The sequence below is a fragment of the Heterodontus francisci genome, chromosome 2 (genome assembly GCF_036365525.1).
Source record: "Heterodontus francisci isolate sHetFra1 chromosome 2, sHetFra1.hap1, whole genome shotgun sequence".
In the NCBI taxonomy this organism is placed as follows: domain Eukaryota; kingdom Metazoa; phylum Chordata; class Chondrichthyes; order Heterodontiformes; family Heterodontidae; genus Heterodontus; species Heterodontus francisci.
The window spans coordinates 79,159,858-79,172,775 of record NC_090372.1 but is presented as its reverse complement, the minus strand read 5'-3'; the positions used below and the strand labels follow the sequence as shown (position 1 = coordinate 79,172,775).

At 45.3% G+C, this 12,918-nt stretch overlaps 1 protein-coding gene across 3 annotated transcripts in view; it reads left to right on the top strand.

Moving 5' to 3' along the window:
* The window catches only part of colq (collagen-like tail subunit (single strand of homotrimer) of asymmetric acetylcholinesterase), a 250,889-nt gene that overhangs the window by 35,790 nt on the left and 202,181 nt on the right, over window positions 1-12,918 (top strand). For all 3 annotated transcript variants that reach the window (XM_068050814.1, XM_068050809.1, XM_068050799.1), the window contains exon 3: window positions 7,316-7,420. In XM_068050814.1, coding sequence (XP_067906915.1) covers window positions 7,316-7,420 — 105 coding nt within the window. The remainder of the gene's footprint in view (window positions 1-7,315; window positions 7,421-12,918) is intronic.

The window sequence follows — 12,918 nt, the reverse complement described above, 5'->3', positions numbered from 1 at the left end:
CATCTTTCCAGAGAGAAAGAGAGTAAACAAGCCGAATTTTTACTGACCAGTCTTGCTGGGAGTGGGGTGCAGAGGCATGGGGGATGCGAAGCTTGTGGGGATTCCCCAGCATACTGTGGAGTTTAACACACGCATGATGCCACTGACTGGTTCCCTGCCTTGCAGCCAAGCCTGATTGACAGACAGGCCTCCAGTCAGTGAAGGCCGCTGGCCCAGGTAAGTCTAGGCCAGGGAACGGGGAGTCTGGTGGTAGGAGGAGGAGGTGCAGGGGCTGGGGGGAAATCGGGGGCCTGCTGGTTGAGGTTTGGGAGAGGATCTGAGGCCTGTGTTGGGGAGGAACAAAAGTCAGAGGCCTGGTGGTTGGGTGCAAGAAAAAAATTGGATGCCTAGTGATTTGGGGGTGAGGAATATCAGAAGCCTGGTGATTTGAGGAGAGTGGGAAATCAGAGAGCTGGTGATTTGGTGGTGTGGGGGAGGTTAGAGGCCCTTGGCAGGATGGGAGTCCCTGGCAGGGTCAAGGGGAGTGGGGAACAGTCATGTTCATGTACATGGGGAGGCGGTGGCATAGTGGTATTATCACTGGACTAGGAACTCAGAGACCCAGGATATTGATCTGGAGACATGGGTTCGAATCCCACCGCAGAAGGTGGAATTTGAATTTAATTAATAAATCTGAAATTAAAAGCTAGTCTAATGATGGCCATGAAACATTGTCGATTGCTGTAAAAACCCATCTGGTTCACTAACGTCCTTTAGGGAAGGAAATCTACTGTCCTTACCTGGTCTGCCCGACATGTGACTCCAGACCCACAGCAATGTGGTTAACTCTTACATGCCCTCTGAAATGGCCTAGCAAGCCACTCAGTTGTACCTAACCACTACGAAGTCAATAAAAAGGAATGAAACCGGATGGACCACCCGGCATCGACCGAGGCACCGGAAACGACAACGGCAAACCCAGCCCTGTCGACCCTGCAAAGTCCTCCTTACTAACTTGTGCCAAAGTTGTGAGAGCTGTCCCACAGACTAGTCAAGCAACAGCCTGACATAGTCATACTTACGGAATCATACCTGACAGACAACGTCCCAGACACTGCAATCACTATCCCAGCAGAGGTGACGGGACAGTGGCCTACAGTAGGGAGGGAGTTGCCCTGGGAGTCCTCATCGCCTCTGGACCCCTTGAAGTCTCATGGCATCAGGTCAAACATGGGCAAGGTAACCTCCTACCGATTACCACCTACCGCCCTCCCTCAGCTGATGAATCAGTACTCCTCCATGTTGAACAGCACTTGGAGGAAGCACTGAGGGTGGCAAGGGCACAAAATGTACTCTGGGTGGGGAACTTCAATGTCCATCACCAAGAGTGGCTCGGTAGCACCACCACTGACCGAGCTGGCTGAGTACTAAAGGACATAGCTGCTAGACTGGGTCTGCGGAAGGTGGTGGGGGAACCAACATGAGGGAAAAACATACTTGACCTTGTCCTCACCAATCTGCCTGCCGCAGATGCTTCTGTCCATGACTGTATTGGTAGGAGTGACCACTGCACAGTCGTTGTGGAGACAAAGTCCCGCCTTCACATTGAGGATACTGTCCATCATGTTGTGTGGCACTATCACCGTGCTAAATGGGATAGATTTCGAACAGATCTAGGAATGCAAAACTGGGCATCCATGAGGTGCTGTGGGCCATCAGCAGCAGCAGAATTGTACTCAACCACAATCTGTAACCTCATGGCCCGGCATATCCCGTACTCTACCATCAAGCCAGGAGACCAACCCTGGTTCAATGAAGAGTGCAGGAGGGCATGCCAGGAGCAGCACAAGGCATACCTCAGAATGAGGTGTCAACCTGGTGAAGCTACAACACAGGACTATCTGCGTGCCAAACTGCGTATGCAGCATGCAACGGACAGAGCTAAGCAATCCCATAACCAACGGATCAGATCTCAGCTCTGCAATCCTGCCACATCCAATCGTGAATGGTGGTGGACGATTAAACAACTCTCTGGAGGAGGTGGCTGCACAAATATCCCCATCCTCAATGATGGAGAAGCCCAGCACATCAGTGTGAAAGATAAGGTAGAAGCATTTGCAATAATCTTCAGCCAGAAGTGCCGAGTTGATGATCCATCTCGGCCCCCTCCTGAAGTCCCCATGATTACAGATGCCAGACTTCAGCCAATTCGATTCACTCCGTGTGATATCAAGAAACGACTGAAGGCACTGGATACTGCAAAGGAAATGGGTCCTGACAATATTCCAGCAATAGTACTGAAGACCTGTGCTCCAGAACTTGCCGCATCCCTAGCCAAGCTGTTCCAGTATAGCTACAACACTGACATCTACCCAGCAATGTGGAAAGTTGCCCAGTTATGTCCTGTACACAAAAAGCAGGACAAGTCCAACCTGCCCAATTACCGCCCCACCAGTCTACTCTCAATCATAAGTAAAGTGATGGAAGGTGTCATCAACAGTGCTATCAAGCGGCACTTGCTTAGCAGTAACCTTCTCAGTGACGCTCAGTTTGGGTTCCGCCAGGGTCACTCAGCTCCTGACCTCATTACAGCCTTGGTTCAAACATAGACAAAAGAGCTGAACTCAAGATGTGGGATGAGAATGACTGCCCTTGACATCAAGGCAGCATTTGATCGAGTATGGCATCAAGGAGCCCTAGCAAAACTGGAGTCAATGGGAGTCAGGGGGAAAACTCTCTGCTGGTTGGAGTCATACCTAGTGCAAAGGAAGATGGCTGTAGTTGTTGGAGGTCAATCATCTGAGCTCCAGGACATCACTGCAGGAGTTCCTCAGGGCAGTGTCCCAGGCCCAACCATCTTCAGCTACTTCATCAATGACTTTCCTTCAATCATAAGGTCAGAAGTGGGGATGTTCGCTGATGATTGCACCATGTTCAGCACCATTCGCGACTCTTCAAATACTGAAGCAGTCTGTAGAAATGCAGCAAGACCTGGACAATATCCAGGCTTGGGCTGATAAGTGGCAAGTAACATTTGCGCCACACAAGTGCCAGGCAATGACCATCTCCAACAAGAGAGAATCTAACCATCTCCCCTTGACATTCAATGGCATTACCATCGCTGAATCCCCCACTATCAACATCCCGGGGCTACCATTGACCAGAAACTGAACTGGAGAAGCCATATAAATACTGTGGCTACAAGAGCAGGTCAGAGGCTAGGAATCCTGTGGCGCGTAACTCACCTCCTGACTCCCCAAAGCATGTCCACCATCTACCAGGCACAAGTCAGGAGTGTGATGGAATACTCTCCACTTGCCTGGATGGGTACAGCTCCAACAACACTCAAGAAGCTCGACACCATCCAGAACAAAGCAGCCCACTTGACTGGCACCCCATATACAAACATTCACTCCCTCCACCACCAAAGCACAGTGGCAGCAGTGTGTACCATCTACAAGATGTACTGCAGCAATGCACCAAGACTCCTTAGACAACACCTTCCAAACCCGTGACCTCTACCACCTCGAAGGACAAGAGCAGCAGATGCATGGGAACATCACCACCTGCAAGTTCCCCTCCAAGTCACACACCATCCTGACTTGGAACTATATCGCCGTTCCTTCACTGTTGCTGGGTCAAAATCCTGGAACTCCCTTCCTAACAGCACTGTGGGTGTACCTACCCCACATGGACTGCAGTAGTTCAAGAAGGCAGCTCACCACCACCTTCTCAAGGGCAATTAAGGATGGGCAATAAATGCTGGCCTGGCCAGTGATGCCCACATCCCACGAATGAATAAAAAAAAGTCAGTCGAGTGGGTGTCCATCACAGAGGCTCTTCAGGCAGGCACCCGAATCCAGGATGTAGGTGTAAAGGCACTTACCTCCTGAGTCCACCAAGTCTCTACCGCAATGAATCTGCCAGATTACTTGACTCTCAGGAAATCTGGCTGACCAGAGTTAAAATTTAAAATCTGAATAACAATGCGGCTCGCAGCCTCATTGTTATATTTAAAGCTCCAACCCACTTGCTTGGAGTGGGTTGGTTGCCCTCCCACCTTCTGGCCTCAGTTAAAGCCAGAAGTGGGCAGGTTGGAAGCGGATTTGGGCTGGGAAACAGACTTGTAAGATTTTAACCCCCACTCGACCCAACCTGCTCATTTCTTTAGGTTAAAGTTCCTCTCAACATTTAAGGTCAATGACCTTTCACCAGAGCTGGAAGGAGTTAGAGATTTAACAGGTTATAAGCAAGTACAGAGACAGGGAAAAAGGCAGGTGGGTGGAGGGAATGTTGAGGAAAGAACAAAAGGGAAGGTCTGTGATAGGGTGGAGGGTAGGAGTGAATAAATAATATTTAACATTATGTTAATGTATTTTCGGGATTTAAAATATTTGCAGAATTTCTATAAACTAAGAAAACGGAGCTGATTCACTTTTAACATGTTTCTTAAATGTTTTATTTTTGGAGGCTGGTGTCACAGGAAAAATAACTTTGAAGTATGCATGGGCCAAACAATGTTTTGAGATCTGTATTTTTTCCTGACAGAAGTGGTAGTTTCATTTTCCCCTCCACCACCCCCTCCCCCATTTCCAATTTCCTGTCCTTCTTTCTTGGGATATAGTTCAATAGGCATCTCACATAAATGTTTGGTCTTAATGTGGGAGGTGAAGTAGCCTTCTGTTGGAAGGATATTTAACCCAGGGGAGTGATAACTCAGCACGGATTAGTATTTGACCTTCCAGCCCAGTATGACTCACTTACACACTGCACAGTGTGTTTACAAGCTAAGTCATCGGAAAAATGTGGATTGTCTTTTGAAATCTACATTTTGTTATCACAGAATCATTACAGTGCAGAAGGAGGCCATTCGGCCCATCGTGTCCGCACCAGCTGTCTGAAAGAACAACTCCCTCAGTTCCATTCTCCTGCCTTCTCCCCACAACCCTGCACATTCTTCCTTTTCATATAACAGTCTAATTCCCTTTTGAATACTTCAATTAAACCTGCCTCTACCACGCCTTCAGGCAGCGCATTCCAGACCTTAACCACTCGCTGTGTGAAAAAGTTTTCCTCATGTCACTTTTGCTTCTTTTATCAAATACTTTAAATCTGTACCCTCTCATTCTCAATCCTTTCACGAGTGGGAACAATTTCTCTTTATCTTCTCTGTCCAGACCCCTCATGATTTTGAATACCTCTATCAAATCACCTCTCAGCCTTCTCTTCTCCAAGGAAAAAAGTCCTAACTTCTCCAATCTATCTTCATAAGTGATATTCCTCAGCCCTGGAACCATTCTCATGAATATTTTCTGTACTTTCTCCAATGCCCTCACATCTTTCCTCAAGTGCAGTGCCCAACATTGGACACAATACTCCAGCTGAGCCCGTACTAGTGTCTTATACAAGTTCACAGAACTTCCTTGCTGTTGTACTCTATGCTCCTATTAATAAAGCCCAGGATACTGTACACTTTATTAACTGCTCTCTCAACCTGTCCTGCCACCTTCAATGACTTATGCACATATACACCTAGGCCCCTCTGATTTTGCACCCTCTTTAGAATTGTACCCTTTATTCTATATTGTCTCTCCATGTTCTGCCTACCAAAATGAATCACTGCACATTTCTCTGCATTGAACTTCATCTGCCACCTGTCTGCCCATTCCACCAGCTTGTCTATGTCCTTTTGAAATTCTACACTATCCTCCTCACAGTTCACAATGCTTCCAAGTTTCATATCATCTGTAAACTTTGAAATTGTACCCTGTACATCAAGGTCTAGGTCATTAATATATGTCAGGAAAAGCAAGGATCCCAACACTGATCCCTGGGGAACTCCACTACAAACCTTCCTCCAGCCTGAAACACATCCATTAACCACTACTCTTTGTTTCCTGTCACTCAGCCAATTTCATTTCCATGTTGCTACTGTCCCTTTTATTCCATGAGCTACAAGTTTGCTCACAAGTCTGTTGTGTGGCATTGTATCAAATGCCTTTTGAAACTCCACGTGCACCACATCAACAGCATTGCCCTCATTAATCCTCTCTGTTACCTCCTCAAAAAACTCCAGCAAGTTAGTTAAACATGATTTTCCCTTAAGAAATCCATGCTGGCTTTCCTTAATTAACTCACATTTGTCCATGTGACTATTGATTTTGTCCCTAATTATTTTTTCTAGAAGTTTTCCCACCACCGAAGTTAAACTGACTGGCCTGTAGTTGCTGGGCTTATCTTTACATCCTTTTTTGAACAAGGCTATAACGTTTGCAATTCTCCAGTCCTCTGGCACTACCCCTGAGTCTAAGGAAGACTGAAAAATTATGGCCAGTGCCTCTGAGATTTCTACCCTCACTTCCCTCAGTATCCCTGGATGCATCTCATTTGGCCCTGGTGCTTTATCCACTTTAGGTACAGACAGCCTATCTAATACTTCTTCTGTATCAATTTTAAACCCATCTAGTGTCTGACTTACCTCCTGTTTCAACATTGCCTGGTTTGTATCTTCTTCCTTGGTAAAGACAGATGCAAAGTATTCATTTAATACCTCAGCTATGCCCTCTGCCTCCATGTGTAAATCCCCTTTCTGGTCCCTAATCGACCCCACTCCTCCTTTTACCACCCTTTTACTATTTGTAGTTGAGATTCCTATTTAGGATTCCATTATACTTGTTACTCTGTAAGGGATTACGTTGTAACAGTCTGTATACTCAGACACGTAGCCTAGATAGTACCCTATGCCAGACAGAGTTTATCTTAGCCATTCATTTTCTGACAGTTACTATTGAACAGGGACTTGTAAACTTTTTGTTTCTGTGGATGATGTGGTCACGCAGCATGGGCCACAAATCAATGACTGCTAATCTAACCACTTACTCTTAATTTACTTTGTCTGTTCTCCTACCCCTTTCAAAGTTGGTTGTGTCCAATACCACAGGCCTTGACCCTTCACTTTGGACTCTCAATTTAAATGTCAGTGGGTCAGATTTTCCCATTATTGTACTTGGCTATACTGAATTGCTTAGATGATGTACAGGGAGAATCGCACGCTTATGGAGACCATTCAAATTTCTGTCCATTAATTAAAACAGTTGGAACGTTGGGTGGGCTCTGCTCCCGGGTCTTACCCTCCCTGCTTGATTTTACTCTGTGCACTGGGCCAGGTGATGCAATTATGGTGTTTAGAAGCAGATAGTGCAATGTATGGCCCTTGAGTAACCAATTAACTGGTTGCAAATGAGAAGAGTCCTTTTTATAGCCTAATCATCTTTTGAATGAACTCATTTATTGAAAAATGGCAATCATTTATACATGACATGTTTTTGTTTCTTAGCAAGAAGAAGTAAATTTGAAGCATCTACCTTTGGAAATAAAGACAACTGAACCTTCATGTAAAGAATCAGGTACAATTGGTCCTCCTGGGCCTTCAGGCCCCCAGGTAAGATTAGTAGATAGTTTAGGATGAAAAAGATGATCTGAATCTTCACTGTCTTGAAATCTAGAATTTGTGCTTTTTTCATTTCCCTGGTCCCAGCCACTCACCCTTTAAGGAAGTGAAGATGCTAATCTTTTTGTTTGTCTTGAATCAATATTGTTGAATAAACTATACATTGCAACTTTAGTGCCATATGCAGCATGTTGGGATCAGGTATATTTGGGGTTGTTGCTGCAAAAAGAGGAAGGTTCAGTCAATACTTTGGATGCAATATTAAACTGGGCTGTCAAAGAACAGTGCTGGGTGCTTGAGTTTTCTGGGTTTAAAATTTGTAAGCCGTGGAGATTCAAGTATTTGAGAAACTGACTGGAGGTTGGTGAATGAACTCCTCTACACTATCCCACAATGTGGTCTTAGGAAGTGGTTTCTCTTTGACTTCTGTACTATGATTTAAAAAAAAATAAAATTGGACTTTGCCTTTAGAGTTACCCAAATATCAAAGGCACCAAATTTGAGCTCAAAACTAATTTAACATGGTTTCTGATCACCTGTAAGTGGACTTTATGCCAACATGATACAGTTCTCCTTAAGGAAGCCCATGAAATGAACAATTTAATGATAACACGATAATTATAAGTATGTCGCTTTTTGCAGTAGCTGTAATTACTATTTGGAGAAGACTTTGATGTCCTGTGAGAATATTTGCATCTGTCTGGTATTAACATGAAATGAAAATGAGATATACAGCAGCACTATGAAAATCCCAACGTGAACAAGTACCAAAAGGTGGCCTTATGATAAACAAACATATATGGAGAATTCGATGGAAAGACTTCGGACCTGAAAGAATAAAAGAGCAGAATATACATAATATTTCTGAAATTAATGAAGTCATATGCAAGAATTCCATGAGGTATTTCCCATATTAGAACTCCTAATATGGGTATTTCTCCTGAATCCATAGCCACGTTAAAATGCTTAGTTTATTTTTGGTGTGTTTGGCTGATTCATTTGTGTAAACTAGTTTTGTGCCTCTATATTTGGGGGACAGAGCCCAAAGAGGAAATGTGTTGTATGACTGTACGCACTAGATATCTGGTTTCGTTTGGTGATGAGGTGAGTACGGTGAGGGTCTCATTATGTAATGAGCAAAGCATAAATTAATGCGGCAATTGTCCGACCTTTATTTTTCCACCAATTTTTAAAAACCTGACTACAAATTCTTTTAGTGTTACCTATGGAGAGTAATGACCATATGAATATACAGTCACCTATAATATATTAAAAATATGTCTGTGCACACTTCCTGTGCTGTTTTATTTCCTGTGCCCATATTTATAATAGGAACTGCCTCTGTAATTGTGTTACATTGTAATTACATTCTCCCGTCAGTGGTGGTGCTGTAGCATCTTATTTTTAAAATTCCAAGCACCTCAGCCTTTAGTCAAGAAACTTCCGTGTACCACCTACCTTTGCCAAATTACTGTAGATTTTACTATTTAGTTACAAATGAAATAAAATCAAAATATTTATTTTGTATTAAAATTGCTGAGTGGTTCACAAAGTTCTTTTTCAAAATGCATTGAAAACACCTATGTCAGGCATTCTTTATGGAAAATCCATTACAAAAGTGTCCACATGTACCTACAGTACCAGTTATACCTGTAGCTGGTGCTATAATAGACTATTTCTGTGTTAAATATGCCGCATAACGTTAGGTTGCAAAGTAGGAGCTTATATTGTAGTTTGGTAGTTGGGTGACTTCATACAGTTCCATACCCTCCCTTCCAGGTCACTTTCTCTGAAATATTCAAGACGATTTAAACTCAGCCCATAAAGGCATAAGGGGAGAGGATGATGATGTGGGATGGGGAACAAGGGAGATAAATGGGAAAATGGGGAAGGATGGATATGAGGAGGAAAGTGAGGAGGAGGGGAGGAGGAGAGGGAGAGTGGAATTAGTCAGAACAATGGTTGGAGGAGGGCATAAAGCCTGGAACCATTAATGATTGTGGGATGCTGCATTGTTGTCCCTAATGCCAGGATTAGGGAAGCTGAAGACTATTAAACTGCAAGAGTAACACTGTGAGTTTAAAATAGGATGCTGGTTCAGAAAAGTAGGCAGGTTCTGAAATAGTCATTTTTAAAAGATCAGGGGCCCACGTGGTAGTTGAGTTAAAATAGCTGTGGTGAACTTAGCAGCCTGTTCTAGTTCTGCTGCCATATTCACTGGGCCCTTTGGTTGAATGACCCAGGTTCCCACCTGAATCAAGCTGGAGCCTTCATTACTGTATGCAAGCTGGGGATCCCATGATGTACATAATTTTGAGGGATAGCCAGACAGAGCGTACAACTTCCCACTTGCACCAAGTGATGAAGAGGAAGAGCTCCCAAAATGATATGGGAGCAATTATTTTCGTGAAGTCAGGAGGGGGAAGAGTGTGTCACAGGAATAATGTGGGCTGTTGCCATCCAGGCTCTCCCCTTCCCCCTCTTCCCAGGCCTATCTTCCTGCCAGCTGGATCAGCCCCCAGACCACTCAATATTAGACTGGCCTGGGTGATAGTGAACTGCAGTAGGACACCCACTAGGCCATGCAGCTTGCCAGCAGCATGTAAGAAGATCCGAACCTCAAAATAGTCCGGGCCTCTTGCCAGCAGGATTAAGCAGCCGGCTTACGTATTTTGCTGGCCAAGTGCCTGAGAGTGATAATCAATCCCATTGTTTCAAAGTGAAATGTTGCGATCAAGACAATAAATGTGAATACCGGTTTTAGCATACCATTCAACTAACCCCGTTTACCTATTGCCCTCCCCTGACCTTTTAAAAATGGCCATTCCAGAACCTGCCTACTTTTCTGAACCAGCATCCTATTTTAAACTCACAGTGTTAATCTTGTGGTTTAATAGTCGTCAGCTTCCCTAATCCTGGCATTAGGGACACCAGTGCAACATCCCACAATCATTAATGGCTCCAGGCTTTATGACACCAATGCCCTCCTCCAAATATTGTTCTAACTAATTCCATTCTCCCTGTCCTCCTCCCCTCCTCCTCTCTTTCTCTCTCATATCCATCCTTCCCCATTTTCCCAACCATCTCCCCTTGTTCCCCATTCCACATCATCATCCTCTCCTCTTGTGTCCTTCTCATCCATACTTTCCCTCTTCTCACCCCTCCTGTACTTTCCCATCCTCTGTCCCTTTACCTCACCTTCCCCCCAGTCAGAAGTAATTGGTGCCCCCATTGGCAGGAGTTCACCATAACAGCCAGAAACTAAGTCAGGACTCAATATGCTCGAATAAAAGCAAAATACTGTGGATGCTGGAAATCTGAAATAAAGAACAGCAAGTTCTGGAAATACTCAGCACGTCTGGCAGCATCTGTGGAGAGAGAAACAGTGTTAACGTTTCAGACCTGTGACCTTCCGGAATGACTGGGAGCTTCCCAGAATCAGGGTACCTCTTCCAAGCTGTGCCTCCAGAAGCCCGAGAGATCACTGTTTAATTTTCCCGCCAGTCAGTCCCAGCCCACGACATCAGCAGCTGCTGTTAAAGCCTAAGGCCCAAATGACTAGCCCACTGCTGCGCAGTGCTGCAACTGCGTGGAACATAGTTGGCAGGAGAGTTGAGAATCAGGGTGGCTCAGGAATCGTGTGTGTTAATTCATTCAGGGAATCTCTGAACTCTTGAGGGTTCTAACATTATGGAGCTTGAAATCAGGGGAGATCTGCAGTCAGTGGGGGTTTGAAAGTGGGGTGGGGAGAAAAGGTGACGGGGGATCGGGGGGAAGATGGAGACGGGTACCAGGGAAGGGATATGAAGGCTGGAGAATGGGGGCTCGAAGGGAGGGAGACTGGAGGATAAAGGTTCGGGGGAGAGATGGGGGACTAGTGGTTGGGATTTTGAGGCTATGTGAGTAAGGTGGGGGAAATGGGTTTGCAGGGGGGATGTGAGCATGTGTACCAGCAATTCGGGAGCTGGCAGCAGCAGCTGCAAAGTGGTGAGTGGGAGTGGCACTGAGAGAGGAGCAGCCATTAAAGGGGTGAGTGAAACCTAGAGACCTAACTGTAGTTAAATAGAGGAAGATTGTTTCCATTGCTGGGTGAACAGGGAACCAGGGAACAGAGACCAAGGATTCACGCCAGGAGAAATGATAGAGAACAGAACAGGAAAGTTCTCCAGTTGAGGGCTTTTAGACTATGGGATCCTTCACCACATGTGGTGATTGAGATGCAGACAAAACCATAAATCCAAAGGGAATGGGATATATATTTGAAAAAGAGAATTTTTGTAGGGGCAATGGGGTTACTGGAAAGGGCATCAGCACCAAGGGTCAAATGGCCTCCTCGTGCTATAATTTCTATAATTCTATGAAAATTCTCCTTTCTTGAGACTGAACCCAGGGAGTGGTTTATAATGTTGGTGCTGAGCTCAGTTTAGAGTGATGTGCCCTGTGAGAAGTCCCTCAAACACTGAGCCCATTGACCTTTGTGCAATCTCTTGGTTTGGTTCAGGTCATTCTATGCTGTTTGATTTTAATGTGTGAAGTCCAAGTACAGATTGGCCCTGACTGAGGTTCCCAGTTCAGAGCTGTTGGGTGGAATCTTATGAGTGCCGTGGCATTCCCAACAGCAGGACTGAAAGTTGTCGTAACTTCCACTTCCACCGCAACTCCCATTTCTCACGCAATTTTGTATTTAAATTATCCATGCGGCGATGGCCACGGGAAACATATGGGATCATGGAGCGGGGGGCGGGGGTGGGGGGGCTTTCATTGATGGAACCCACTATCACTGCCCAAGCACCATGATCATCACAGATGTTAAACGCTCTGTGCTTGCAACCTCAAGGATCAGCATCCGTCCTTTCATTTAAGTAAATTCAGACTAACTTAAAATGAAGCTTTTATTTAAATCAAAATGTTTTTGCCTCCCTTATTTTGTGAAAGTTGCCACCAACTTCACATCATTTATTTTCTCTGCAGCAAAAGTGAGTTAGATGTCAGCCAATACCCTCAATTTGCCCCACAGCTCCCCGACGTTGACAGCACCCATCCCTCCCTTTAGGCCCTTGCCAAATACATTCATACAGTACTGATCTAATGCATCTTTACCATCAACATCAATCACTCAACAACCTGGACGCTGCACTCCACCCTCCCTTGCTCTTCCATGCTCGCGAGCAGCCCACCCTTCCCTCCTTGACTACCCTCCCCTGCTCCTCCATGCACCCGATCAACTTCGTCCTCTCTCCCCAACTACCCTCCCATGCTCCTCCATGTAGCCCCCGCTCATGCCATCGCTGCCATCCCCTGAGATGATTCAACCTTGCTGGTGCTCAGCCTGGAGGCAAACATCCATTCCAATGTTGGTGTTAGTTTAGTGGATGAGTTAGAGAGAGAAGAGCAGTCCTGAGGCTCAACTGCACAAATATGACTGCTGCACGCCATGTTGAAACATTCGTGAACTGGGTGGCACGGGAATATCGCTCGTCGTTCACTTA